This window comes from Acipenser ruthenus, chromosome 42 (genome assembly GCF_902713425.1).
Source record: "Acipenser ruthenus chromosome 42, fAciRut3.2 maternal haplotype, whole genome shotgun sequence".
NCBI classification, from domain to species: domain Eukaryota; kingdom Metazoa; phylum Chordata; class Actinopteri; order Acipenseriformes; family Acipenseridae; genus Acipenser; species Acipenser ruthenus.
The window spans coordinates 9,499,721-9,527,131 of NC_081230.1; the positions used below are offsets into that span (position 1 = coordinate 9,499,721).

At 49.1% G+C, this 27,411-nt stretch overlaps 1 protein-coding gene across 2 annotated transcripts; it reads left to right on the forward strand.

Moving 5' to 3' along the window:
• Window positions 1-1,727: 1,727 nt before the first annotated feature.
• LOC117401125 (rap guanine nucleotide exchange factor 3) lies at window positions 1,728-27,347 on the forward strand. Of its 2 annotated transcripts, XM_059011503.1 has the most exons (28): window positions 1,728-1,955; window positions 2,298-2,382; window positions 7,629-7,673; window positions 10,321-10,427; window positions 10,526-10,647; window positions 11,138-11,315; window positions 11,990-12,074; window positions 12,383-12,443; window positions 12,533-12,609; window positions 16,886-17,032; window positions 17,435-17,547; window positions 17,766-17,854; window positions 18,301-18,379; window positions 19,309-19,459; window positions 19,687-19,769; window positions 20,009-20,045; window positions 20,180-20,258; window positions 20,375-20,512; window positions 21,094-21,191; window positions 22,747-22,872; window positions 23,077-23,258; window positions 23,567-23,657; window positions 24,020-24,070; window positions 24,413-24,500; window positions 24,943-25,007; window positions 25,108-25,162; window positions 25,651-25,722; window positions 26,079-27,347. In XM_059011503.1, the coding sequence occupies exons 2-28, from the start codon at window positions 2,359-2,361 to the stop codon at window positions 26,195-26,197; spliced, it is 2,562 nt and encodes an 853-aa protein (XP_058867486.1). In that variant the 5' UTR covers window positions 1,728-1,955; window positions 2,298-2,358; the 3' UTR covers window positions 26,198-27,347. The 2 variants fall into 2 exon arrangements, with proteins under 2 accessions (XP_058867486.1, XP_058867485.1); XM_059011502.1 differs by lacking the exons at window positions 1,728-1,955; window positions 2,298-2,382 and adding an exon at window positions 4,416-5,599.
• Window positions 27,348-27,411: the final 64 nt, after the last annotated feature.

Below are 27,411 nucleotides of genomic sequence, written 5' to 3' on the forward strand. Positions count from 1 at the left end.
GGGACGGTCCGGGATTTGGCATCTGTGTTCGGGTGGCAGGAATTAACAAGCCCGGACGCCCTGGTGCCCGGGTTTAAGTGAAACGCATAAGAAACGCCAACCTGCCTTTAATATTGTCTTTGCCACACCGTATAACGGGACATTTTTAAATAGTCTTTATTGGTGGTTCGGATTGGATTGCCAGTAATACTTCCACCAATGAGAATGCGGCACACAGTGTGCGATCCCGCCCCTCGCACAGACTAGGGGTATGCAGCGCAGGTTCAAGAAGCGCTGGGCATGGGGAAGAATGTTTCGGATGTCAAAGTGAATATGAGAATGAGTGATACTGGAATGTCAATTTACTTTAAAAAAAAAATGAAAAGGATACCGGACATTTCTGGAATTTATGATGCGATCAGAAACTCTGAGGCAGTGTAAACTGCACCTGCTGCTATGGTACTGAACCTGTAGGACTGTTCTTGTTTAGGTTAAGCAGTTTTGTGTTGTTTTTCGTTTGTTTGTTTGTTTATATACAGGGGTTAATTAAGTAGCGGCCATTTGTTTATGTTAGAAAGTCTGTCACAATGGTGAACATTTCCTTTGGACTGTTACTGTCGATATGTGAAGATACTAATATTAAGACACACACCGCGCAGGTCTCGCAAACTAATATGTCGACCCTAACCAATATGTTCAAATAAACTAATTATGCACCGTGTAAAATAAAAAATAAAAGATTTTACCAATGCTTGCTAGTCTATTAACCAGTTTTAAATTTAAAGTGTTTTTATTTCAGCTTTATGGTTCAAGTTTTCACACGTGGCAGTACTGTCCTGCAATTACTTCATGATACTGTGATCACTCCCCTGTGTTATGTTAGTGAACCATAGCTAAGTTTTTAAAACTGAGAGTTAGCAAATGCCTGTCCTTAAAGTGTACTGCAGTTAGTAATCCTTTCCAAGTGCTGATGTCTTCAAATTGAAGGGCCATGTAAGAACGAGAAATACAGCAAATCATTTCTAGAAGGACTGTGTTGCTCTCCGAGTTGCTGCAGTTACATTGTAGATGCTGTAACGAGTTACTGTAAATGAGATACAGTAATAAATAAATAAATAAATACATAAATAAATAAATAAAATATCTAAATTGTGTTCATATAGTTTTTTTTTTAAAAGTAAATTCTAGGTGATGCAAGACCTTGTGATGCATCGCTGTAAAGCAGGGCTGGCCAGAGCTCTCTTTTCCACACCTGGTCTTTGTTCCAACACTAAATCTGCACCACGGAGCCTGAAGTCCTTCATGATCTCATTTACCCGCTAAACCCAGAGTGGAATAAATGGCCCCCCAGGACTGTGATTGATCGGACCCCCCCTGATCTAAAGGGCCCATGGCAATCTGACCCAGGTTCACCTTGCCTGAGACAGGCCTATTGAAATAAGCAGCAATCAGTCAGACAGCCAGGGCTACCACAGTACTCTTCCCTTCAGTTTGTGGTCTCAGTATAGTGTTTGCATGCAGCTGCAGGAGGTGGTTTTGAGCTCAGCCTTGCAGCTAATCAGATTCTGAAGATGCGGTTTTCTAACTCAAGACAGTGAGGCGTGGGAGTGAATTGCACGCTAGCTTCTACAGCCTCGGGCCGTGTCCTTTAAACTTAAACAACATTACAGTCACATTTTACACCCCCCTCCCCCCCCTCCCTTTTCCAGATGTCCCATTCAGATACTGCCTGTGCCATGACTGTTCGACTGCAGCGCCAGGACCCTGCCCATCCAGCCAGCCTCCAATCACAGAGAAAACAGGAAGCTGCTGCTTGGGGCTCGTGACAGAGGGGGCTGTGCTCCGTTTCCAGGACGAATTTGCACCGCATCAGAGCAGAAGGCAGGCAGGCTGATCGCAGGACTTGCCAGGTGTGCATCAGAAGAGCGCTGGATTGCGCGAGGTGGGCGATCAAACCAGAACAGAGACAAGGAGAGGTGAGTCCACACAGCGCCTCTGTGTTTCCAGGCTGAATTAGAGTATTCTTCCAAGCTGGGTAGCACCAGAGATTCTGAAGCCAGTGATTTCTGAACTCTCTATATATCTCTGTAAGATTTTCTCATGTAAACACCAGCATGGTAATTCTATCATGCCTGGATCACATTTGACCCTTAGCAGACTTTCACATACTTTCTGCACACTTTCCTTTTCCATGCATCACCACACTTTGCCATGCGTCCACAACGTTGCCTCGATTTCGCTTTGACAAAATTGCAGTTGCGGGTGCATGTTGACGTGCGTTCGTTGATTAGTGTGTGCTGTTCTTGACCTCATTACAGCCAGCTCTGTTGCACCGGACCCTGCGCCTCTTGCTTGGGCTGGACCCCCCTTGAAGGCACCATGCTGCAGCGCGGGAGGAACGAGGTGAGCAGAAACTTCAAAGTCCATTCTGCTTCCGCTCCTGCCCTTGCAAAGTTTTCTACAGTAAAACCGCTGCACAGTTTAATAAAGCACAGAGAGGTGTGATAAAGCATATTAAAAAAAACAAAAACATGGTAAACCACGGTATGCACGGTATAACCATGGGAACAGCTGCAGATTTACTGTGGTAAACTTTTACATTCAGCATGCTTTTCTTTCGCACAGTCCTGTGGATGGGAGATACTGCATTGAAAATGTTTAGTATGAGAGAGTCAAGCGTCTCTCTGCCTGCCTGCCTGCCTGCCTGCCTGCCTGCCTGGGAATGTGAGCCGTCCTCTCTCGGGACATAAAGAGCGGTGTGGATCTGGCTTCATGCAGACCACACCCTGCCCGCTGGCCTTTCCCATGGTGCAATGCTCTCCACGGTCTCCGCGTCCTTCTGCCAATTAGTGTCGTTTTCCCTGATGTTTAATATGCATCGTTATTTAGTTCTAGAGTTTCAAAAGAACAGGGGGAGCCGGATAATGCTGCAATACATTTAAACAAAACAATACCCTTTGATTATCAGTGAGAATACATGAAACCCTGGAGAGAGAGAGAGAGAGAGCTGAACTCTCAGGGTCCAGTACAGTTTCAGTAAAACACACACACACACACACCCCACCCCCTGCTGGGACAGCTCATCTCCGTCACCACAGGAAGCTCCACTGTGCAAGTTTGTACTTTCTCTGACTACCATTGAGCCTAATTCACTGCTGTGGTGGTGTCATATTCCAGAATTATATTCACGCCACCTGCTCAGTACTGTGGCATGGCATGGTATGGTGTGCTGCGCTATGCTGACAAATGCATTCCTTACATTACTTTCTAGAATGATGATACTTGCAATCACTAACGATTCAGTTAACATCCCACATCAGTACCGAATTTAGCTAAAAAGTTTTTAGTCCATCAAACTAATTTCACTTGTGACGTGAAGGTTTGGATTTGAAACCCAGTCGACAGAGGTGAGGGGGCAGCGCGTTAACTGAGACTCCCAGCCTGCCAGCCCGCCAGCCCGGCAGTGCCACCCGCCGCTTCGAGCTGCTAACAGCGCGATGGATAATTGACAAGCCAGAGTCTGCTCAAGAAACTGTAAACAACCTCGTCAAAGATGCTGAGGATGCTGCAGTACACGTGATGAGCCACCAGAGGGCAGCATTTCACCAAAACGAAGCTGCAAGATTCCCTTTACAATAGGTGGGAGGGAGGAGGAAGAGGGAGGAGGGAGGAGGGATGGGAGCACAATGGCAGGTCACCCTTGTGCTTGATCGTCCCTCACGGAATCCGGAGTCTCCTGCGGTTTTAATTAAAGGCAGGAAAGGGAGGAAGCGCTGGGCCGCGACGTTTCATTTCTTGTTTACTGTGCTGGCTGAGGTCAGTCAAACAAAGTTTCACGTACACAGAGATCGCTGATTAGCCGGTACGCTGGACAGGGCATAGCTGTGATGCATAGTTCAACCTCTAGTCTCTGTAAATCGCTTTGGATCAATGACTAACAACCCGAGTTTACTCGGGCTGAGAGGTTTTGTTTTCCAGAGCTTATCTCGGCGCGACACCCCCTCCCGGGTCCGGACTGCGGCTCCTGATAACGGCCGGGCTCGCTTTGCCTGGAGTCACCGTTTCATTGCAAATTACAGGACCCTTCCAGCCATATTCAGAAAAAAAAACAAAAAACTTGAGTGCTCCCTTGTTATTTTCACATCGAGAAAGCACACTCAAGTGAGCAGCAGCACTCGAGTGCTGTCTGTGAAAATGGTTCTTGTTCTCGGTGGGCTTTTGCTCCGGTCTGTAACCTATCCCTCACTCTCTGCGAGTCAAACACACGCCCCTGCGCTTTTAAAAGTGTACTATTAAAATGAAAGCACGAGTAAATTGTGTTTTAGGTGTGTGGTGGCACTATATACCAACTATTTTCATCATATGTGACTTGACAAAAAAAAAAAAGAACATACGAATGCAAAAGCAATTGTCCTGCACGAAGGTGCGCGTATCTATCCAGAGCAGCGCCCACTTGAACAGCATGTGTAAGCAGCGCGCACCGGCTACCCCAATGCAAGCAAACCAGCCAGCCAGCAATCTCACACAGCACGCCTGCCTCTCCCACTGCACGGGCTAGGCGCAACTCAGCAAGGGAGGGACTCCAGCGCTGAGGTCATCCGTCTGCCTGTAGTGCTGTGCGAGGTGCGAGCCGTCTCACTGCGCTATTACCGTCCGCACAGCTGGATCCCAGGAGGATCATTCTAATATTAGCAATAACCCCAAAACCAGGAGCGTGCCGACGTGTCTCCACTACACGCGTGTCTGTCGCAGCACCGGCACGGATTCCTGTTTGAAACGCCCGGAACCTGAACGGAACTTCACGGGGGCTTTGGAGGGAGCGTTTCGGTTCGGGTGAATGGACTGCTGCTCTATACGGTTCCCGCACTCTCAGATGTCAGTTCAAGCTGGGGGGGAAGTCAAGCATGCGTTTGTTTTATTCTCCGGTTTGAAGAGAAGTCAGCAGGGCGCTGTTGACCTGACTCGCTGCCCCGGTGGTTTTTTATTGCTATTGTTGTGAAGAGAAAAACCTGATGGAGGGTTGATAAAGGACGCTTATTAATCTTTCAATAACAAACCCGGGGGCATTTGCGCGTCACTGGGTATGAACTCGGAGCTGAGAGATATAAATACAACATTTCAAAAGCGAAACTTTATTTCCACTGTGAGGGCTTGAAACAAAATTACACCCCAACTCTCCACCCCCGAGTCCAAAACGAATACTTGTTCCAGCAATTCGCTTCTTGCCTGTGTTGAAATTGCATGTGCGAGGCGGCAGCAGCCTGGTCCCGTTGTCTTGCGTGTTTCATGATGATTGCGATGAAGACAGACTCGCGTTTCTTTCTGTCCGGCATGTGCGTCATTTGGTTTCATATTTAAGAACCGGAATTTCTGGAGTAAGAACTTCGCCTCACAATGGAACTAGTGGAACTTCTGCTCTCGTGCCGCGGGACAGTGTTCTAATCGAAGGCATTGCAGATATTCGGGACGCCCCCTCGCCCAGGGGGAATCCTCAATGCAGGTGGACTTGTTTGACGGGAGCAGGGATAATATTAACATGCAATTGTTTCGAAGCCATGTGTACCATATGCAGCCAGACTGGGGTTTGGCGGAGACCGACACTATACGTGGAATCAGCTGGGTAATTATTATTATTATTATTATTATTATTATTATTATTATTATTATTATTATTATTATTGCATGACGAATATAACTGTATAGCGATTCTATTACTATGATGTTTGCATTCATACTGCAAGTATATATATATATATATATATATATATATATATATATATATATATATATATATATATATATATATATAATTATATTACCGACTGCAGGGATGGTAATAAGACTCCTATTGCATAGCAGTTTCACCCAGTCCAGGTTTTACTACGGTCTTGATTAGCCCAAGTGTATAGGTAACAAGCTATGGTGCCGGCGGCGCAGCCGTATTGACAGTGTTATGGCAGGTGTTCCTATTTTTTTGTCCAACCCCTCCACGTACAGTAAGCGGGTACATTTCAGTTAAAACGCGAGGTAAAGAACATGAGCTTGAAAAAGGTGCAACATTACCTTGGTGCTGTCATCCAACACTACCAATTAAACACGGTGAAAGAACGGTGCTGTATAATTATTAGGATTTCAAAATCGGAATAACAGTGCAGGTACATCACAGTTAAAGTCTTAAAGAGAGCTTTCAAATGACTTAAAGCAGCACTCTCCCTAAAATAATACTTCAGGAAAGTGTTTCTCACAGAATTTACTTTTAATCCTTAGGAAGCCAGAACATGCTGACTGTCCAGTTTGTTTAAGTGTTCTTAAAGGTACATTTTCAGCTGCAGGCGCCCAAGCGTCTCCTCCCTGCCCGCCCAGCGCTTCAGCAGGGGGAGGTTATGAATGCCTGCAAGCAAAAACGTGACCCAGGTTTGAGGCGTGTTAATAAGGACGCTGATAAAGCAGAGGGCAAATTTACTGTGGTAAATGTCTCGCCATTGAAGACAGCAAGGCTCCAGCACCTGCTCTTCCTGCCTGCAATACTGCAGCTACAGAATCAGGACTTACTGCAGTGCAATAGAGACCTTGAAATGGTTACACCACAGAGCTCTTGCATAGTCATTGCAATGGCAGGTATCCCCACTGAAGACCTGTTTGTAAGGCTGCATGCTTTTTGGAACAATGAACCGGGAACGCACATTTTAAAGTAGGTCATGCTAAGTACACCCCCCCCCCCCCGGAAACCATGGTAACCGTGGAATCCAGTTCAGCCTCGCTACTACACCTGAAGGTGTGTGTGTGTGCGTGGTGAGGTGGGTGATTGGAAACTGCAGTTAGCCGGCTGAGAGTAATGCAGGCGAGGGGAAACCACAACGCAGAAACCCCCAGGTCTTCAAACTCTGAAAACACTCTCCGAAGCGAGTCACGGGGCTCAGTTCAGTTACAGCTCAGCCTGCTGTTATTTCGAGATGTTTCGTTATTTTTGAATACGCGTGAATGAGAGGCTCAGTGTCTCTCAGTGTTCATTCATTCCTGTTTCGCTGCAGTGAAGCACGGGGGTGCTGTGCTGACTGGAGTGCAGATCAGCCGGGGGAATAAGAAGCTGGAGCAGACTGCAGGCAGCAGCAATGTGCTGCTGATAGCATGTGATTGTGTGATTACTAGTAGCACCAGCAGTGTTTACTGTGTCAACAAGAGGCTCAACAGCTGGTGGGAGGGAGCCGGTACAGCACAGAGAGAGCCTCCCTCAGCAGCCTGCAAGACTAATGGCACTCTGCAAGGCCTTTAAAGACACAAACACTACACGACTGTCCTGTAAGTCCTGGGGCAGCGACACAGGGGTCTGATGATCTAGGGTCAGATCTCAACCCCCCCTCCCCCCCCCCCCCCCCATAGATCGGCATTAATTCAGCAGGTGCTGCACCCCTGGGCTGGTTTAGAACATTTAAGAACAAGGTCCATTCATGCCCACCTAAGCTCGTCTGGTTCCCAGTAGCTGATTGGTCTCTTAAAATGGTCAACAGCATGACTAGGCAGCCCCTTCCATGCATTCCACCACAGACTGCATGACCTAGTGGTTACAGCTGAGTATTGCACCCTGATCGCCCCCCCCCCCTCTCTCTCTCAGCCATGTGAATTAATATATAAATCTGTTTGTGTTTTAGACCCCGTTGCCTGAGAATCTGGACACTGCTGAAACCCTGAAGCAGGTAAGTGTCTCTTTTCACTATTTTGGATCTACCAGGCAACGTATTTAATGATCTAAATAAAACGTACCCTATTAATTCTTCAAGTGAGCAGAACACACCTCCATGTGCTGTCTGCGGTCTCTCCATGCAAGCCTCTCGTGAGCAATGCCCTGGGCTCACTGTCATTCTAAACATTATACATATACTGTATATATATATTTAAGATTGGGAAAAAATGTTCCAACCCTTCTTTCTCATGCTGGTCTCTAAGCGGGACGTCCTTGCTGGGAACAAGTTCTGAAATGACCTTCACTCGACCTCTGGCTCCCCCCCTAATCTCTCTGCCCTCCTGCACAGATTCCTCCTTCGCGTCGCTCGTGTTTGCCCAGGGATTTAGTTGTTTGCCAGCTTTCCCATTAACCCTTTCCCAGTGGTAAAAGCTCCCCGGATCTCTTTAACAAACCCTCCCCGAAAAAAAAGGGCCTGGAGGGCTTTTCAGACACTGCCCTGCTGCTTTTAAACTGCAGGACCCTTACTTGGTTTTCAGGTTGCTTTGTTTTACGTCTCATCCGAAGGACGGAGCACAAGGAGGTTCAGTGACTTGCTCAGGGTGACACACAGGGAGTCAGTGGCTGAGCTGGGAGGGATTGAACCTGGATCCTCCTGGAAACAAACCCCTTTCTTTAAGCACCAGACCTCACTGGTTAACATGACTGGGTCCCTTAAAAACTGCGACTCAGATTTCTTGACTGAAGTTCAGCATCCGCAGTTTGATTAAGTTACTTACAATAACTCGAGACAGCTTGTACTTCAAATCGAGACATTTCAGCCCACTGCTGTCTGATATTTCAATGGTGCCGAATCACAGATGCACCTGGAATTCAATTTGTTCACCCTTGTGTCCAGAATTGACAACAGCTAATGCTTTGTTTGCTTACAGACAAGGAGACAATGCACGCTGGGAAATAAGCTAAATTATTTAAACCTGGATGGTGACTGATCATTGTTTTTAAATTTCTTTTGTCTATATTTATATTGTCTTTTTAGTCCTTTTGTCAAAACGTGATGCGCGGTTTTGCCTGCGAGGCTTCCCTGTGAATGAGATTTCTAGGCTGCAGAAACAATATCTTTGCAATAATAAGCACACCACAGCGGACTGAAAACAGACCCTCCTCTTCATTCCAGAAATCTTATTTAAAAAAAATATAACTTAAGACTGATTACAAAAAGCGTAGAACAACATTAATAAAATAAATAATTATTAAAAAAAAAAAAACTCTACGTGATGGAATTAATATTTTTGAAACGAGAACAGAACAGAAACGTTGTAAGAGACTTGCAATTCTTCTGGTAGTCTGAAGAGCCCCTTGCTGCCAGCGTTGTGTGTTTCACCAGACGATACGCAGACTGCAGTAGGCAGACGTCTTTTTTTTTTTTTTTTTACTGTGAGAAAGCAGCTCTGTGATCCCGAGGGCAGACTGTACCCAGGACCCCTGGCTGGTGAGGTCAGCTCTCCAGGGACTGTGCAATCCTGGCTAGAGGCGTGACGTTCTGGGAATGGGACACTTTGTGACGCTTGTGTATAATAATAATAATAATAATAATAATAATAAACACACACACTGAGACACACACACTGACAAACACACACACACACCCTGACAAACACACACACCGAGACACACACACAAACACACACAAACTGACAAACACACACTGATACACACTCTGAGACACACACACACCCTGACAAACACACACACACACTGAAACACACACACACACACACACAGACCGACGCACACTTAAACACACACACACACACACATGTTATAACTAAGCAAATACAATTTGAAATAACAAGGAAACGAAATAATAAAGTACAACGTAACAGAAACTGAAAACAAAGCCGACATACAGATAGACTGCGGCATGCTGGCACCTCTGCTGTTGGCATGACCAGGTACAGCAGGTGCCAGGAGTTTGAACAATCAGGGCCCTGGTAAACCTGCCCTGATCCCACTGCAGTCACGAAACCCGACTCGAGCAAAGGCAGTTTGGTTTTGAAGCTCAGGGAAGCGTGGTAAACACAGTCTCAATTATACACACACTGTGCTCTCATCTCAAACAATGAGTGCCGACCAACCAACACCTTTAACAAACAGCAAGGAAATAAAGAGAAGCTCTTAAAACAAGCATGGAAAATCACAAGATCAACCGCAGGCTGCGTTCGAGGGGACAGAAGGGCTTCTGTTTGTAGCTGTTATGAGAGCGCTGTGTGAGGCAGGGTATGAGAGTCTTTTATTGCAGGTGATGCGTCCTTAGCATGAAAAGGAAAATATTTGCCAGAGGTAAATTTACATTGAAACACAGAACACCCCTCCCAATTACCTTTCCTCTGTTTGCTTGTCTACTTCTTTGCCGGTCTGCATAAAAACCAGCAGCGTCCTCTCTCTGTCTATCCCTGATAAACGCGTCTCTGAGTTTAAAGTTTGTTTAATTATTTATTTCTTAGCAGACGCCCTTATCCAGGGCGACTTACAATTGTTACAAGACATCACATTATTTTTGTGAATAAACCATGCACATTTTAAAGGGAGGAAAAAAGCACCGGAAAGCTGCGTAATCACTTTGCAAATTTATTAAGGCTCTATCTGTCTGCCCTCAGTTCTCATCGGAGCGTGTGTGGAGAGCTGGCAGAGTTCTATATAGCGCCTTGCTGGAACACGCCCCCGCGCTGATCAGAGACAGGAAGCACCATCTCAAGACCTACAGGTACGGGACAGATTTAACACTGTTGGAATTTCATTTCCATGTGAATCTAAACCTGATCAATATCAGCATGTTTCTCACCCCCCCCCCCCCCCCGACAGGCAATGCTTATCCGGCAGGGAGCTTGTTGATTGGCTGATCAAGCTCAGCACCTCTGTCCAATCACGGAGCCAGGCGGTGGGAGTGCTGCAGGTGTTGCTTGACGAGGGCGTGCTTGTTCACGGTAGGATCTGATCATCCTGATTGACAACGTTGGGGGGAGGGGGGGGGGGAGGGGGGAGTCTCTTGCTTCTTTAAAGTCTTGAGATGGTTTTGTTCCTCTCTGCTTGTTACACTTGCTGTTTTTGTAGCAGGAACACGATGAAGCTCATTCGTGCGTGGAGCGCTGGGTGAAGCACTGGGCGAGAGGTCAGAACACCTGATGAAATGCATCAGTGCTGCTGTGCTTTTAGCTTGTGCAAAGACCTTTTCCCTCGGCAGACATAAGTTCAGCGAACGGAATGTGACTCCAAATTAACTTCCTTTTTTTTTTTTTGCCAGAACAGTGTCAGCACTTTTATTTCAAGCAGCAGGGTTTATGATTAAGTGTATTGCTGTATTCTGGCTCGCTGCTAGGAAACAGCGAGTGGAGCAACACTGCTTGTCTGACGTGCAGGAGAACGCAGCTGAAGACAAACTCAACTCTCTCCTCTCGCTTCTTCCCTCGCTTTCAGTCAAGCAGGAGTTAAACTTCCAGGACAGGGACACGCAGTTCTATCGCTTCCCGGAGGAGGAGTTTGGAGTGGAGCCGGCAGCCAATGAGAAGGAGCGGGAGGAGGAGCTCCAGGAGGCCCTGCTGTTGCTGATTCAGATGGGGCCCGATGCTCTTCTCACTATGATCCTGAGGAAACCGTGAGTCCCACTGAGCCACCTCCCATCAGCGCTAAACTGGGCCCAGAAAGGCGCCTTTGAGATTTCCACCCCTCTCTCTTAAACATAAGAGGAATTAACAGGTTCTTGCTGTGGCTAGATTATAGCAATCCTTGGCTGGAACTGGTTACTGTACCTTTAAGAAGCGTATATATTATTATTATTTGTTTATTTAGCAGACGCCTTTATCCAAGGCGACTTACAGAGACTAGGGTGTGTGAACTATGCATCAGCTGCAGAGTCACTTACAACTACGTCTCACCCGAAAGACGGAGCACAAGGAGGTTCAGTGACTTGCTCAGGGTCACACAATGAGTGGTGGGATTTGAACCAGGGACCTCCTGGTTACAAGCCCTTTTCTTTAACCACTGGACCACACAGCCTCCTTCTATAGTTCTTTAGCACCACCTACTGGGCTGCAAGAATAACAAGCTTCCGTATAACATTTTTTTTTTTTAAAGAAAAAACAGGTTTATATTGCATTCCTGAAGAATCCCCTGGGCTGGTAACAGGGCTGGTTTGTACGCCCAGTTCTGGACAGAAAGGTGGTAATTCCTTGCCTGAACTGCAGGGGGCAGCATGTGCCGCGACAGCGCTGTATGCTGCACTGACCCGCTGGTTCTCCCCTCCCCCACCCCCCCTCTTTCCTTCTTTAGTCCGAACCAGAGGACCGCGGAGGAGCTGGAGGTGATCTTTGAGGAGCTTCTTCACATCAAAGCCGTGGCGCACCTGTCCAGTTCAGTAAGGCTCCTCCTTCTTTATATTTAAATACATAGTGACAGTCACCAAGCGGAAATAGTCTAAACTCCGCCCCCAGCTCTCCAGAGCTGTCGTTGCTCCGCACCTTAATAATAATGAGCACTAGTCTAAACACTCCACTCTCAGCGCTGTCCTTACCCTGCAACATTGAGCTCCGTTCTTGAATGTATCGTCTCCTGTGTTTATGGTGCCATCTAGTGGCTACACTGGTTAACACATGTGACTGAACATAGAAAGGGCCCCTTGAATTCACAGTCCCCAGCAGCCCATTCTTTGCTGTTGAATTTCAGGTTCGGAGGGAGCTCGCTGCTGTGCTGGTGTTCGAGTCTCATGCCAAGGCTGGCACAGTGTGTGAGTATCTCAGCACAGTGTTTAAAAGGACAGATGAAGCCTGTAAACTCCTATACAAATGTCACCAGGCCTGTCTGTCTGTCTTGCAGTGTTCAGCCAGGGAGACAAGGGGACCTCGTGGTACATCATCTGGAAGGGATCAGTGAACGTGGTCACGCATGGGAAGGTACTGGGATAGAAGGCAGGTGCGCGCGGTCGCCACGGGGCTCGAAGGTCCCTGGCACCGCAGTGCATTCTGGTACTTGTAGTCCAGAGAGTTAAAAGCACCATGTGTGGATGCATTGGGATGAGAGTTTTTAAGAAATGTCCCATAGTCAACCTTAAGCTAAGGGAACACACGGTGGCTTGAAACTTGGTTCCAGGAGACCGGGAGACCTAGTCTGAGGCAAATTTGAGGCAAAACCCCAAGTCTCCCCTTGGTGGCCTGAAACCAAGTTCTGTGTGTGATTGTGTCTCTGTTTGTGTGTGTGTGTGTGTTTATGTGTGTGCGTGTGTGTTTATGTGTGTGACCGCGCTGTGTGTGTGTTTATGTGTGTGCGTGTGTGTTTATGTGTGTGACCGCGCTGTGTGTGTGTTTATGTGTGTGCGTGTGTGTTTATGTGTGTGACCGCGCTGTGTGTGTTTGTGTGTGCGTGTGTGTTTATGTGTGTGACCGCGCTGTGTGTGTGTTTATGTGTGTGCGTGTGTGTGTGTGTGTTTATGTGTGTGCGTGTGTGTGTGTGTTTATGTGTGTGCGTGTGTGTGTGTGTTTATGTGTGTGACCGTGCTGTGTGTGTGTTTATGTGTGTGCGTGTGTGTGTGTGTTTATGTGTGTGACCGCGCTGTGTGTGTGTTTATGTGTGTGCGTGTGTGTGTGTGTGTTTATGTGTGTGCGTGTGTGTGTGTGTTTATGTGTGTGCGTGTGTGTGTGTGTTTATGTGTGTGACCGTGCTGTGTGTGTGTTTATGTGTGTGCGTGTGTGTGTGTGTTTATGTGTGTGACCGTGCTGTGTGTGTGTTTATGTGTGTGCGTGTGTGTGTGTTTATGTGTGTGACCGCGCTGTGTGTGTGTTTATGTGTGTGCGTGTGTGTGTGTGTTTATGTGTGTGACCGTGCTGTGTGTGTGTTTATGTGTGTGCGTGTGTGTGTGTTTATGTGTGTGACCGCGCTGTGTGTGTGTTTATGTGTGTGCGTGTGTGTTTGTGTGCTTGGTGACCGCGCTGTGTGTGTGTTTATGTGTGTGCGTGTGTGTGTGTGTGCTTGGTGACCGCGCTGTGTGTGTTTATGTGTGTGACCGCGCTGTGTGTGTGTTTATGTGTGTGCGTGTGTGTTTGTGTGCTTGGTGACCGCGCTGTGTGTGTTTATGTGTGTGACCGCGCTGTGTGTGTGTTTATGTGTGTGCGTGTGTGTTTGTGTGCTTGGTGACCGCGCTGTGTGTGTGTTTATGTGTGTGCGTGTGTGTTTGTGTGCTTGGTGACCGCGCTGTGTGTGTGTTTATGTGTGTGCGTGTGTGTTTGTGTGCTTGGTGACCGCGCTGTGTGTGTGTTTATGTGTGTGCGTGTGTGTGTGTGTTTATGTGTGTGACCGCGCTGTGTGTGTGTTTATGTGTGTGCGTGTGTGTGTGTGTGCTTGGTGACCGTGCTGTGTGTGTGTTTATGTGTGTGCGTGTGTGTTTGTGTGCTTGGTGACCGCGCTGTGTGTGTTTATGTGTGTGACCGTGCTGTGTGTGTGTTTATGTGTGTGCGTGTGTGTGTGTGTGCTTGGTGACCGCGCTGTGTGTGTGTTTATGTGTGTGACCGCGCTGTGTGTGTGTTTATGTGTGTGCGTGTGTGTTTGTGTGCTTGGTGACCGCGCTGTGTGTGTTTATGTGTGTGACCGCGCTGTGTGTGTGTTTATGTGTGTGCGTGTGTGTTTGTGTGCTTGGTGACCGCGCTGTGTGTGTGTTTATGTGTGTGCGTGTGTGTGTGTGTGCTTGGTGACCGCGCTGTGTGTGTGTTTATGTGTGTGACCGCGCTGTGTGTGTGTTTATGTGTGTGCGTGTGTGTTTGTGTGCTTGGTGACCGCGCTGTGTGTGTGTTTATGTGTGTGCGTGTGTGTTTGTGTGCTTGGTGACCGCGCTGTGTGTGTGTTTATGTGTGTGTGTGTGTGTTTGTGTGCTTGGTGACCGCGCTGTGTGTGTTTATGTGTGTGACCGCGCTGTGTGTGTGTTTATGTGTGTGCGTGTGTGTTTGTGTGCTTGGTGACCGCGCTGTGTGTGTGTTTATGTGTGTGCGTGTGTGTTTGTGTGCTTGGTGACCGCGCTGTGTGTGTTTATGTGTGTGACCGCGCTGTGTGTGTGTTTATGTGTGTGCGTGTGTGTTTGTGTGCTTGGTGACCGCGCTGTGTGTGTGTTTATGTGTGTGCGTGTGTGTTTGTGTGCTTGGTGACCGCGCTGTGTGTGTTTATGTGTGTGCGTGTGTGTTTGTGTGCTTGGTGACCGCGCTGTGTGTGTTTATGTGTGTGACCGCGCTGTGTGTGTGTTTATGTGTGTGCGTGTGTGTTTGTGTGCTTGGTGACCGCGCTGTGTGTGTGTTTATGTGTGTGCGTGTGTGTGTGTGTGCTTGGTGACCGCGCTGTGTGTGTGTTTATGTGTGTGACCGCGCTGTGTGTGTGTTTATGTGTGTGCGTGTGTGTTTGTGTGCTTGGTGACCGCGCTGTGTGTGTTTATGTGTGTGACCGCGCTGTGTGTGTGTTTATGTGTGTGCGTGTGTGTTTGTGTGCTTGGTGACCGCGCTGTGTGTGTGTTTATGTGTGTGCGTGTGTGTGTGTGTGCTTGGTGACCGCGCTGTGTGTGTGTTTATGTGTGTGACCGCGCTGTGTGTGTGTTTATGTGTGTGCGTGTGTGTTTGTGTGCTTGGTGACCGCGCTGTGTGTGTGTTTATGTGTGTGCGTGTGTGTTTGTGTGCTTGGTGACCGCGCTGTGTGTGTGTTTATGTGTGTGTGTGTGTGTTTGTGTGCTTGGTGACCGCGCTGTGTGTGTTTATGTGTGTGACCGCGCTGTGTGTGTGTTTATGTGTGTGCGTGTGTGTTTGTGTGCTTGGTGACCGCGCTGTGTGTGTGTTTATGTGTGTGCGTGTGTGTTTGTGTGCTTGGTGACCGCGCTGTGTGTGTTTATGTGTGTGACCGCGCTGTGTGTGTGTTTATGTGTGTGCGTGTGTGTTTGTGTGCTTGGTGACCGCGCTGTGTGTGTGTTTATGTGTGTGCGTGTGTGTTTGTGTGCTTGGTGACCGCGCTGTGTGTGTTTATGTGTGTGCGTGTGTGTTTGTGTGCTTGGTGACCGCGCTGTGTGTGTTTATGTGTGTGACCGCGCTGTGTGTGTGTTTATGTGTGTGCGTGTGTGTTTGTGTGCTTGGTGACCGCGCTGTGTGTGTGTTTATGTGTGTGCGTGTGTGTGTGTGTGCTTGGTGACCGCGCTGTGTGTGTGTTTATGTGTGTGACCGCGCTGTGTGTGTGTTTATGTGTGTGCGTGTGTGTTTGTGTGCTTGGTGACCGCGCTGTGTGTGTTTATGTGTGTGACCGCGCTGTGTGTGTGTTTATGTGTGTGCGTGTGTGTTTGTGTGCTTGGTGACCGCGCTGTGTGTGTGTTTATGTGTGTGCGTGTGTGTTTGTGTGCTTGGTGACCGCGCTGTGTGTGTGTTTATGTGTGTGCGTGTGTGTTTGTGTGCTTGGTGACCGCGCTGTGTGTGTTTATGTGTGTGACCGTGCTGTGTGTGTGTTTATGTGTGTGCGTGTGTGTGTGTGTGCTTGGTGACCGCGCTGTGTGTGTGTTTATGTGTGTGACCGCGCTGTGTGTGTGTTTATGTGTGTGTGTGTGTGTGTGTGTGCTTGGTGACCGCGCTGTGTGTGTGTTTATGTGTGTGCGTGTGTGTTTGTGTGCTTGGTGACCGCGCTGTGTGTGTGTTTATGTGTGTGCGTGTGTGTTTGTGCGCTTGGTGACCGCGCTGTGTGTGTGTTTATGTGTGTGCGTGTGTGTTTGTGCGCTTGGTGACCGCGCTGTGTGTGTTTATGTGTGTGCGTGTGTGTTTGTGTGCGCGCTGTGTGTGTGTTTATGTGTGTGCGTGTGTGTTTGTGTGCTTGGTGACCGCGCTGTGTGTGTGTTTATGTGTGTGTGTGTGTGTGTGTGTGCTTGGTGACCGCGCTGTGTGTGTTTATGTGTGTGACCGCGCTGTGTGTGTGTTTATGTGTGTGTGTGTGTGTTTGTGTGCTTGGTGACCGCGCTGTGTGTGTTTATGTGTGTGACCGCGCTGTGTGTGTGTTTATGTGTGTGCGTGTGTGTGTGTGTTTATGTGTGTGACCGTGCTGTGTGTGTGTTTATGTGTGTGACCGCGCTGTGTGTGTGTTTATGTGTGTGCGTGTGTGTGTGTGTTTATGTGTGTGACCGTGCTGTGTGTGTGTTTATGTGTGTGCGTGTGTGTTTGTGCGCAGGGTTTGGTGACCACGCTGCACGAGGGTGATGATTTCGGTCAGCTGGCCCTGGTGAACGATGCCCCCCGAGCCGCCACCATCATCCTGCGCGAGGACTGCTGTCACTTCCTGCGCGTCGACAAGCAGGACTTCATCCACATCCTGAAGGTGAGAGCGAGCGAGCGAGCTAGCGGGACGGGAACGTGCAGCCAGACAAGCGACAAGGCGCCCCGTCTCAGTACTGCAGAGTCTCATTGAGTCTCATGATCAGATTGGACAGCTTCTGTGGGGTTTCGAGTCCAGGTACATCTCTGTATGCCAGCTGGGACTTGAGAGCCGCTCACCCAGTTCCCATTAAACTCGCTACGGGCAGCCCTGAGCTACTGGTTACTGGTATGGGAGTTTTTGTTGGCTACAAGAAGTTATGTAATTGATGCTAAAAGTTAATTTCATATTATCATGGACGCCGAGCCTTACATAGACCCTTGCATTGCCATTGGGTCGTGCGGCATGGGGGCGTGTCTGCATTCCCCTCTCAGCCAATGAGCTGTGCTGCTTCGCTTGTTCCAGGATGTGGAGGCCAACACGGTCCGGCTGGAGGAGCATGGGAAGGTGGTGCTGGTGCTGGAGAAGAGCCCTCGAGGAGGACCAGCCAATCAGGGAGCTTCTGGGAACAGCCACAAGTAAGCACCCGCCCCCTTTCTGTATGCACGGCCAATCAGGTAATTTCAACTACAAGTAAGTGCACACTTTTTCTTGGCTGATTTAAGGTGCTGTAAAGTCCGGCTGGCCGTGTCTGTTACAGTACAAGTCTTTTTATACTGTACTGCTCTGCCTTCTCACAGTACAGGTGCCGTGCACGCGTTAACTAAAATCTCTTCCATCCATCCTTCTGCCACAGATACACTGTGATGTCCGGAACCCCCGAGAAAATTCTAGAACACTTACTGGAATGCGTGCGCCTGGATTCCGGCTGCAGTGACCTCACAGGTGAGCTCAGAGAGCCCTCTTAAGCTCGCAGATACAGACTCGAGACAGGTAGGACTGGGACTGTACACCCGCAACATACAGTATAGATTATACACAGCAGATACAGATGAAATATCCTGCACTTGGATCACGGTTTGAATGGATCTCTTTGGCCCTGCTTTATACACAGCGTGAAATAGAAATGAGATATATTCAGGGATAAAAAACAAAATAAAAACACATTCTTTACAAATCAACCCCCTCCTCTGTGGAGCAGAATACATGAGCCCCTGTCAACTCTTGTCACAATCACAGTAAAGCACAGGCAAGCATTGTAAGCTTATATTTAAATAAAATAAAAAAGAACATAGCGAACTATGGTAAATGCATGCACAGTATAACCCTGTAACTTTAGCTGATCCTAACCCCAGGCTCCTCTCTCTCTCTCTCTCTCTCTCTCTCTCTAGACACCTGCATGACTGACTTCCTCCGGACCCACAAGGTCTTCATGCCCACCTCGCTGCTCTGCCCTGCCCTGCTGCACCAATATCCTGCCAGTCTCCTGTGCCCGGGCCCTGAGAACACACGCCACGCCTCCCGCGGCACACGCGGGCACCAGCAGCACTCCGCCAAACCTGCACCGCTCAGAAACACTGATCGGGCCACAGAAACACACACAGAGTCTGGGGAGCGACCAGTGCGCTGCCAAGCAAAACCAGGAGTCCCATATTGTTGCTGTTGTGATGAAACAGCGCAGCGCATTTAATAAGCATGACGTAAAACACAAAGCAAAGCAAAGCTGATTCAATCCGCTTGGTGGCTGGTGACTCAGAGTTTAGTTTAAATGCTAAGGGTATGGCTAAACGGTTATTTGTAGCTGTGAACTAAGCTAAAGCAAAGACAAGATAGAATTTGGAACTTTTTTTGAAGATGGAACAGTAAGTCACACCCCAGTGCACTCTGGGACTTGTAGTCCAACAGTTAAAAGTAGCCTTCAACGGTCACATGGTCACCTTAAGAATGCATATTCCACTGTATCTGTTATAAAAGCAATTGCATGATACATACACAGCTGTGGCCAAAAAGTGTTGCATTACCTAGAATTTTAGGATTGAGACATAAAAAAAATTAAAAAATAAGATAAAAATAAGATGTGTAATTCAATATGTTAACGCAGCGTTATTCAGCAGGTTGCATTTGACTTTATGAAGCAACATTCTATAGGGTGATGCTAAACTTTTGGCCATAGCTGTAGGTCTGCTAGCAGCATGCAGACATGGAACAGAGGAAGCTGTCTCACAGTCAAGCAGACAAACATCTGAACTGGTGCCTTCAGCGAGGATGGCAGTCGCTGAAACGCTTGTCTCCTTGACTTGGAGTTCGGATTGAGAGTACACGGACGTTTCTGCCCACTGCAGCCCGCTTGTGAGAATGCCAGGGCCTGCTGAAACCCCTTTCCTTAACCCTTTGCTCACCTACCACGCGGAGCCCAGCGAGGGCTCTGAGCTGGAGAAGGCTGCCTACTCTCTCAACAAGAAGCAGAAGATCCTTCGCCTGGTCGGGCAGTGGGTGTCTCTGTACGGGGCGTTGCTGAAGGAGGACCCCATCGCCATGGACTTCCTGGAGGTGAGAGCAGGAAATCAGAATTACAATTTATAATACCAGCGAGAGCAGGGCTCTAAACTGACACAAGCCAGGCACGCAGCTCTGGGCATCAGAACTCCCCTGTAGAGGTATATTATTGAAATGTATGTCTTTAGATAATAATAATAATAATAATAATAATAATAATAATAATATACAGTCTCTGTGTGTGTGTGTTTTTATCTCATCTCTCTCTTTCTCTATGGCAGAGGCTGACCGAGGGGGTCCAGAGTGACTCTCGCTTGACCAGCATGCTGAGGGAGCAGCTCCAGGACCACAGGAAGACCCGAATGTGAGTGCTGGGTTCAAATGGGGGGGGGGGGGTCCCTGCTGTGTATCACTACCAGCACCCCTCCTTATCCCTCCCCTCTCCTCCTCCTGTCCTAAAATGCACAGCAAAGAGCAGGAAAGTACAGTTAAAATATCTACGCAGAGAGACCTGCCGTCATTCTCTGAGACGAAGCGCACACCTGTATTGAAAGCACGTCTCTTGCTTCTGTGTCGACTCACTTTCGTTTCTCTGTCTTTTAGATCGGAGAGCAGCTACCAGACATCTTCCCCAGCCCAGGTAACCTGACAGCCCGGCTCCCAGCAGGCCTGAGCAGCGCAGTGAGAGATCTCGCGAGTCTGTGTGGAGCACGTCGTTTGGTTTGGTGTTCAGTCGCGTGAAAAGGCAATTCTCACTCACTCTGTTCCTTACAGGCCCTGAACCATTTAAACTGGTTTACCAATCTGGACGAGCGCCTAGGCAGCTGCCAGCCAATCAGAGCGCAGGACAAAGGTGAGCATGCTGCAGCGGCCGGCATTCCGAAACAGAAGCTTAAGCAACACCTGCCTCCCGAGCCGCTAGGATTTACTAAGCCTTTCACTGCCTCTGTAACTGTTTCCTTCCCTCAGTCCTGCAGAAGTACTTCAGACCGGACCACACCTTCGTCAGCCTCATGCTGCCTGTGAATGTCTCTGTGGAGGAAGTGATGTCATCGCTGGTGAACCCCGGGGGGAACCAGGTCCTGGTGAAGATGAACTCGTCCGGAGGTAGGAGGGGGGAAGGGACCCTGGAATCTGGGGCTGGAAACTCAGACCCCCTGCCCGGACTGACTGGTCCGCCTGGGTGTGACTGCATTGCGGTTTGAGCCATTCCTGGGGCACACTTGACATAGGCAACGCAACGCAATTGTAATTAAACTGACATGCCAAAGCAGGGCAGGTCCTGGTCTTTGTTCCAACCCTGTTCTTAACGGTTTAACTGAATCAATTAAACCTCCAGCCAGACCCTGGAATCGTTCGTTCTGTCACTTGTTAAACCCGGAGTGGAATGGCTGTCCAGGGTTGTGATCGGTTTTTGCATCCCCGTGTAGAATGAACACGTTTTGCTGCACTAAGTCGAATGAAACTCCGCTTTGTAGTTTTCCATATACTTTAACTGACAAAAAAAACTGAAAAATGTGACATTTCAAAAATCCAGCATGAAATACTACTGTATATTATGGATTCCGGTAGACTTTTTTTTTGCAATATCATTTTGTAGTTTATTTGATTACATGATGTTAAATAAAAAGATCTAAATGATCTTTTTTTTTGTAATGCCTCAATCCTCTGTCTCCTCTCTCCTGTAGACAAGCTGCAGTTGAAGCTGGATGCCACCGCGGTGCACACGGCCCTGGAGCTGAATGAGAGGCTCTTTATCTGCACTGCCGATCAGGTCGACAAGCTGGTAAAACAAGAAGCTGTCTCTGAATCCCAACCAGACCCAGCCCAGCGTTACCCAGAGCTTCCCAAACCCGGCCCCGCGTTACCCAGAGCTTCCCAAACCCGGCCCCGCGTTACCCAGAGCTTCCCAAACCCGGCCCCGCGTTACCCAGAGCTTCCCAAACCCGGCCCCGCGTTACCCAGAGCTTCCCAAACCCAGCCCCGCGTTACCCAGAGCTTCCCAAACCCAGCCCCGCGTTACCCAGAGCTTCCCAAACCCAGCCCCGCATTACCCAGAGCTTCCCAAACCCGGCCTAGCGTCACCCAGAGCTTCCCAAACCCAGCCCCGCGTTACCCAGAGCCTCCCAGACCCGGCCCCGCGTCACCCAGAGCCCCCCAGACCCCCCCAGACCCGGCCCCGCGTCACCCAGAGCTTCCCAAACCCGGCCCCGCGTCACCCAGAGCTTCCCAAACCCGGCCCCGCGTCACCCAGAGCTTCCCAAACCCGGCCTAGCGTCACCCAGAGCTTCCCAAACCCGGCCTAGCGTCACCCAGAGCTTCCCAAACCCGGCCTAGCGTCACCCAGAGCTTCCCAAACCCAGCCCCGTGTTACCCAGAGCCTCCCAAACCCAGCCCCGCGTTACCCAGAGCTTCCCAAACCCAGCCCCGCGTTACCCAGAGCTTCCCAAACCCAGCCCCGCGTTACCCAGAGCTTCCCAAACCCGGCCCAGCGTCACCCAGAGCTTCCCAAACCCAGCCCCGCGTTACCCAGAGCTTCCCAAACCCAGCCCCGCGTTACCCAGAGCTTCCCAAACCCAGCCCCGCGTTACCCAGAGCTTCCCAAACCCGGCCCCGCGTTACCCAGAGCTTCCCAAACCCGGCCCCGCGTTACCCAGAGCTTCCCAAACCCAGCCCCGCGTTACCCAGAGCTTCCCAAACCCAGCCCCGCGTTACCCAGAGCTTCCCAAACCCGGCCCAGCGTCACCCAGAGCTTCCCAAACCCAGCCCCGCGTTACCCAGAGCTTCCCAAACCCGGCCCAGCGTCACCCAGAGCTTCCCAAACCCAGCCCCGCGTTACCCAGAGCTTCCCAAACCCAGCCCCGCGTTACCCAGAGCTTCCCAAACCCAGCCCCGCGTTACCCAGAGCTTCCCAAACCCAGCCCCGCGTTACCCAGAGCTTCCCAAACCCAGCCCCGCGTTACCCAGAGCTTCCCAAACCCAGCCCCGCATTACCCAGAGCCTCCCAAACCCGGCCCCGCGTTACCCAGAGCCTCCCAAACCCGGCCCTGCGTTACCCAGAGCTTCCCATACCCAGCCCCGCACATTAAATAGGTTTTTGTTTCGCTTGCCAAGCTGCAACAGGGATTTTGGTTGTCCTTCCTAACATCTGTAATATTAAATTATGCAGCCGCGCTCAGATCTGAGAACATCCTCAGTGAATCTGTCTTACATGCTGTGGGCCTCGTGCACGCTAGACTACCAGCTGATGAAAGTCAATCTAAAGACATGGAAATGGCATTAACTGTGTATTAACGTGGTTTATAATAAGTGAGTATGTCCCCCCCCCCCCCCCCCGACAGACCCCCCTGAAGGAGCAGCTCGGCCCGGAGGTGGGCACCACCGACTCCCTCGAGCAGATGAGCTCCAAGGACCTTGCTGGCCAGCTCAGTGACTACGACTGGGAGCTGTTCAGCTGCGTGCACCAGGCGAGTGGCACAGCGCAGGGACCACACACACACGCACACGCACACGCACACGCACACGCACACGCACACACACACACACACACACACACACACACACACACACACACACACACACACACACACACACACACACACAGCGTTATTTATAGAGGATTACATTTCGTTATTTAGCCCCATGTCGTAATATTCCACACTCTCCACCAGGTGGAGCTGGTGTACTACATCTTCGGCCAGCACAAGTTCCGTGGCGCCACGACGGCGAACCTGCAGCGATTCACGCGCCGCTTCAACGAGGTGCAGTACTGGGTCGCCACGGAGATGTGTCTCTGCAGCGAACTGGGCAGGAGAGCCCAGCTGCTCCGGAAATTCATCAAGATCGCCAGCATGTGAGTGCTGCAGAGCGAGAGAGCGAGAGAGCGAGGGAGAGGGGTGAAAATGCCCCCCTTAGTTTTCCCTTCCGGTGTTCCTTGTGTTATTGGCAGTAAGCAGCTCAACATGTTTAAGTCAATAGCCTAGATAAGAGGAAACATAGCCTAAAGTGTTCTCTACTCCACTTTCACACCAGCATTACAAAACGCCAGCCTGACTGTCTAACCATGACAGTGTAGCAGGTGAAGCAGGTGTTTCGACAGGTGTTCAGGTCTCTTTCCTGACCCCCCCCCTCCTCTCCTCTCCTCTCCTCTCCTCATTCCAGTCTCAAGGAGCAGAAGAACCTGAACTCCTTCTTTGCTGTCATGTTCGGACTCGGGAACAGTGCTGTGCGACGGCTGGCTCTGACCTGGGAGGTGAGCGCAGGGGAGACAGGAGACAGAGGGGTGTGCTTTCAGAACGTCCCATCTCTGTGCTGGGGGGAGTTCAGGGGGCGTGCTTTCAGAACGTCCCATCTCTGTGCTGGAGGGAGTTCAGGGGGCGTGCTTTTGGAACGTCCCATCTCTGTGCTGGGGGGGGGGGTGTTCAGGGGGCGTGCTTTCAGAACGTCCCATCTCTGTGCTGGGGGGTGTTCAGGGGGCGTGCTTTCAGAACGTCCCATCTCTGTGCTGGGGGGTGTTCAGGGGGGTCAGCTTGCTGGGGTGGGAGAGGCAGACCCCTTCAATGCAGGATGTGTCACTGTGGACAGGGTTTGATTTTTTTTTTTGTTTTTATACAGAGACTCCCAAACAAAACCAAAAGGATCCATTCAGCCTACGAGAGGTTAATGGTACGTATTATTATTATTATTATTATTATTATTAATTAATTAATTAATTTATTTTGTTAATGATACTCATTTCATTCACATAAGTAAATAAAACACAATTATAGTAAATTAAAAGCTGCACTGTGACTCATTCTGTTGACTAAACATCACTGCACTTTGATATATTCAACTTGGGCTTGTGGGCTAACAATGCCCCTTAAAGTCCAAACAACGTTAAAATGGCAAACGTTTCGACCAGACAGAAGTGTTTAATGCTGATGGAAGCGTATGTAAGGTTGCGTCACGCATTTGTAAGAATCATGAAGCCTTTTTGAACCCTCTGGCTCTTGTTTCCGACTGCAGGACCCCTCCCTCAATCACAGGGCGTACCGCCTGGCGTTCTCCAAGCTCAGCCCCCCTTCCATCCCCTTCATACCTCTGCTGCTCAAAGGTAGGGGAGCTGCTCAACATGAGGCCTGCGTCACTGCACACCTGTACAGAGACCATTGCAATGCAGGCAGGACAACTCCAGCATCCAGCTTAACGCGCTGGGTGCTGTTATGAGAGATCTCGTGCCGTTCTGTGCGAGAGGACAGCAAAGCTGACAATTCAATTTTGAATAAAGAGACTCCCAACACGCCACATATTAACCTGATTATGAATCACAAAACAAATTGTATTCAAGCTGTGTAAGTTAACTTTAGAAGCAGCCCTATGATGCACGTCTGGATTAGATTTCTACACAATATTGACAATGACGATTCCTATAAAGCTGATTTATAGGAAAGATATCTCGGATCAAAACAGCATACCAGCAAACAAGTCATGTGTAAACTAATCATACAAAACAGATATTTGGACAGACCCCCTTGTCTCTCTCACTCTCCACACAGACATGACCTTCATTCACGAGGGCAACGAGACCCACCTCCACAGCCTGGTCAACTTCGAGAAAATGGTGAGTGTCGTCCGTCCGTCCATCCCCCCGTAGCGAAAAATAAAACCTGACCCCTGACCTGTGACCTGTTTAACCCCCCCCCCCCCTCTATCCTGAACAGCGCATGGTTGCAAAGACTGTGAAGATTGTGGAGAACTGCCGGAGTCAGCCCTACAGTAAGGAGAGCCTCTTTCCTGCTCATGCTTCAGCTCTTAATGCAGCTGGCTTGATCTCAGCGTAACACACTGGGCAGGACAGCCGCCTGAAACCTTGTATTACACAGGATCACGCAATAGTCACGCAAGGAGAAGGACAGGCTGGTGTCATGCTGGTGCCATTATACATGAGATAAGTGCATGCAGGGGAAAACAAAAGACTAAATGCATTTGAACAGAAAACACTATGAACCCAAATACAAACGCATGCAGCAAGTTGCAGTTTTATTTCTAGATTCTATTGAGCATTCTAGATTCTAGTGTACATTCTAGTTTCCATTGAGCATTCTAGATTCTAGTGTACATTCTAGATTCCATTGAGCATTCTAGATTCCATTGAGCATTCTAGATTCTAGTGTACATTCTAGATTCCGGTAAAGAACAAAGCTGTTGTTTTATTGTTCTCTGGGTTTTGTTTCCTCGATTTCCCATTTGTTTTTCACTTCCAGTTTCCACGTCCCCACAGAAGAGTCGGAGCGACAGACTGTCCGCGGAGAGCGCGGCTGTGAGGATCTCCACCTGTAAGTGCAGAGGAGAAACCACGAGACTGCAAGACAGGCAGACCAACGTCTCGACCCCGTGCCGCCTTCAGCGCTGAAAAAAAAAACTATCACCGCTGGAGCTGAAGCGCGTGTGTGCGCTCCGCTCGCTGCACGGAGGAGCACACAGGCTCAACACTTTGTCTAATGCCTCTCTCTTGAAGTTTTAAATTTTAAAAATCTTCAGATTAAATGCTAGTATTTCTGCTGCAGTATTCTGACTCTTTGATTTGCTCACAGAAGGCTTGTCTACTTGACTTTGTTTCTTAATTAGAATTGTGTTTTTTTGGGCGCGCCCCAGTCCTGACCCTGCTGCTGTTTCCCCCTCCCCTTGCCAGGTTCGGAGCAGTCTCTGTCCCTCCGGAGCCCGCTCGGGATCCAACTCTACGTTCAGAACCTCAGAGTGATCGATAACCAGCGGACCCTGACCCAGCTCTCCCGAACCCTGGAGCCCTGAGGACGCACAGACAGACAGGGAGGGAGGTCCATGGCACTGCGATGGGAATCCTGTCATTACAATCCAGACTCCCTGCTTGCTGCACTGCAGGGGGATTTCTTGCGGCTGCCGCTGGACTCCTCCACTGGTTCTGTGCAGTGTGATGTGCCAGCCTGCTCCACTGCTTCTTCAGTGGGTGTCTGCCTCCCACGCTGTGCATGCAGTGAGATTGCATTGCCTGCCTGCCCAGCTGCCATTACAGACAGACCTCACGCGGGTGGAGTTTTTTTCAAACCCTTAACCCATCTTCAGATGAATGCAGTGCTCAACTTCGGACAAAACGCTGTCTTGATTAAAAAGCGCCGAGACTTCGAAAGACAGAATAAAAAACCCTTGCTGCCTGCAGTGCCTTAAAAACCAAACCTTCCGGTTTTAAAAAGCCAAGAGCCGTTATCGTAAACCCCCTGCAGGAGCCCTGGAGCGGCTGTGATTCTGCAGCTGTATTTATACAGAGTCAGGGAGAACCGGAACAAACACACTGACACTGCCACCAACGAAAGAAGCCAAAAACACTGTGGATTTGGTATACACTTTTGTACAGCAGATTTATATTTTTTACAAAGTCAGCCACAATGTGCTTTATGTTTGTGTATACACATTTTATATATGAAGTCAATAACTTTAATCTTTTAACTCCCAGTGAAGGAGGTGCAGTTACCAATTTGCTTTCTACAAACAGAACTCGTCCTGCCAGAACGGACTTGACCCTTTTGAACTTGGAATCGTCCGTTTCGGATTCCCCGCTATGCAAGAACCTTTCATTTAAACAGAGCAGGGGCGGGTGGGTTTGGATTGGTACATATGCATCTCTCTCAGTTCCTGAAGCCACTTAATAAAAAAAATAAAAACTAATTTCATTGTCAGTGATGCAGTTTTGGTTCTGGGCACCTACAGTATTGTGCATAGACTCCATTGTGCATTCCAGACTCCATTGCACATTCCAGATTCCATTGCACATTCTAGACTCCATTGCACATTCTAGACTCCATTGTGCATTCCAGATTCCAGTATAGAACAGAACTGCTGTTTACAGGATGTAATTTTTTTCTTATTGGAACTGAGGTATTTTTATAGGTGTATAAACCATGAATAAAAATCACCTGCAAAGTGACCCCAGTCCAGTCATTTTTACACACACCTACAGACCGTATTGAACCTTTGAGATGATTACTGTA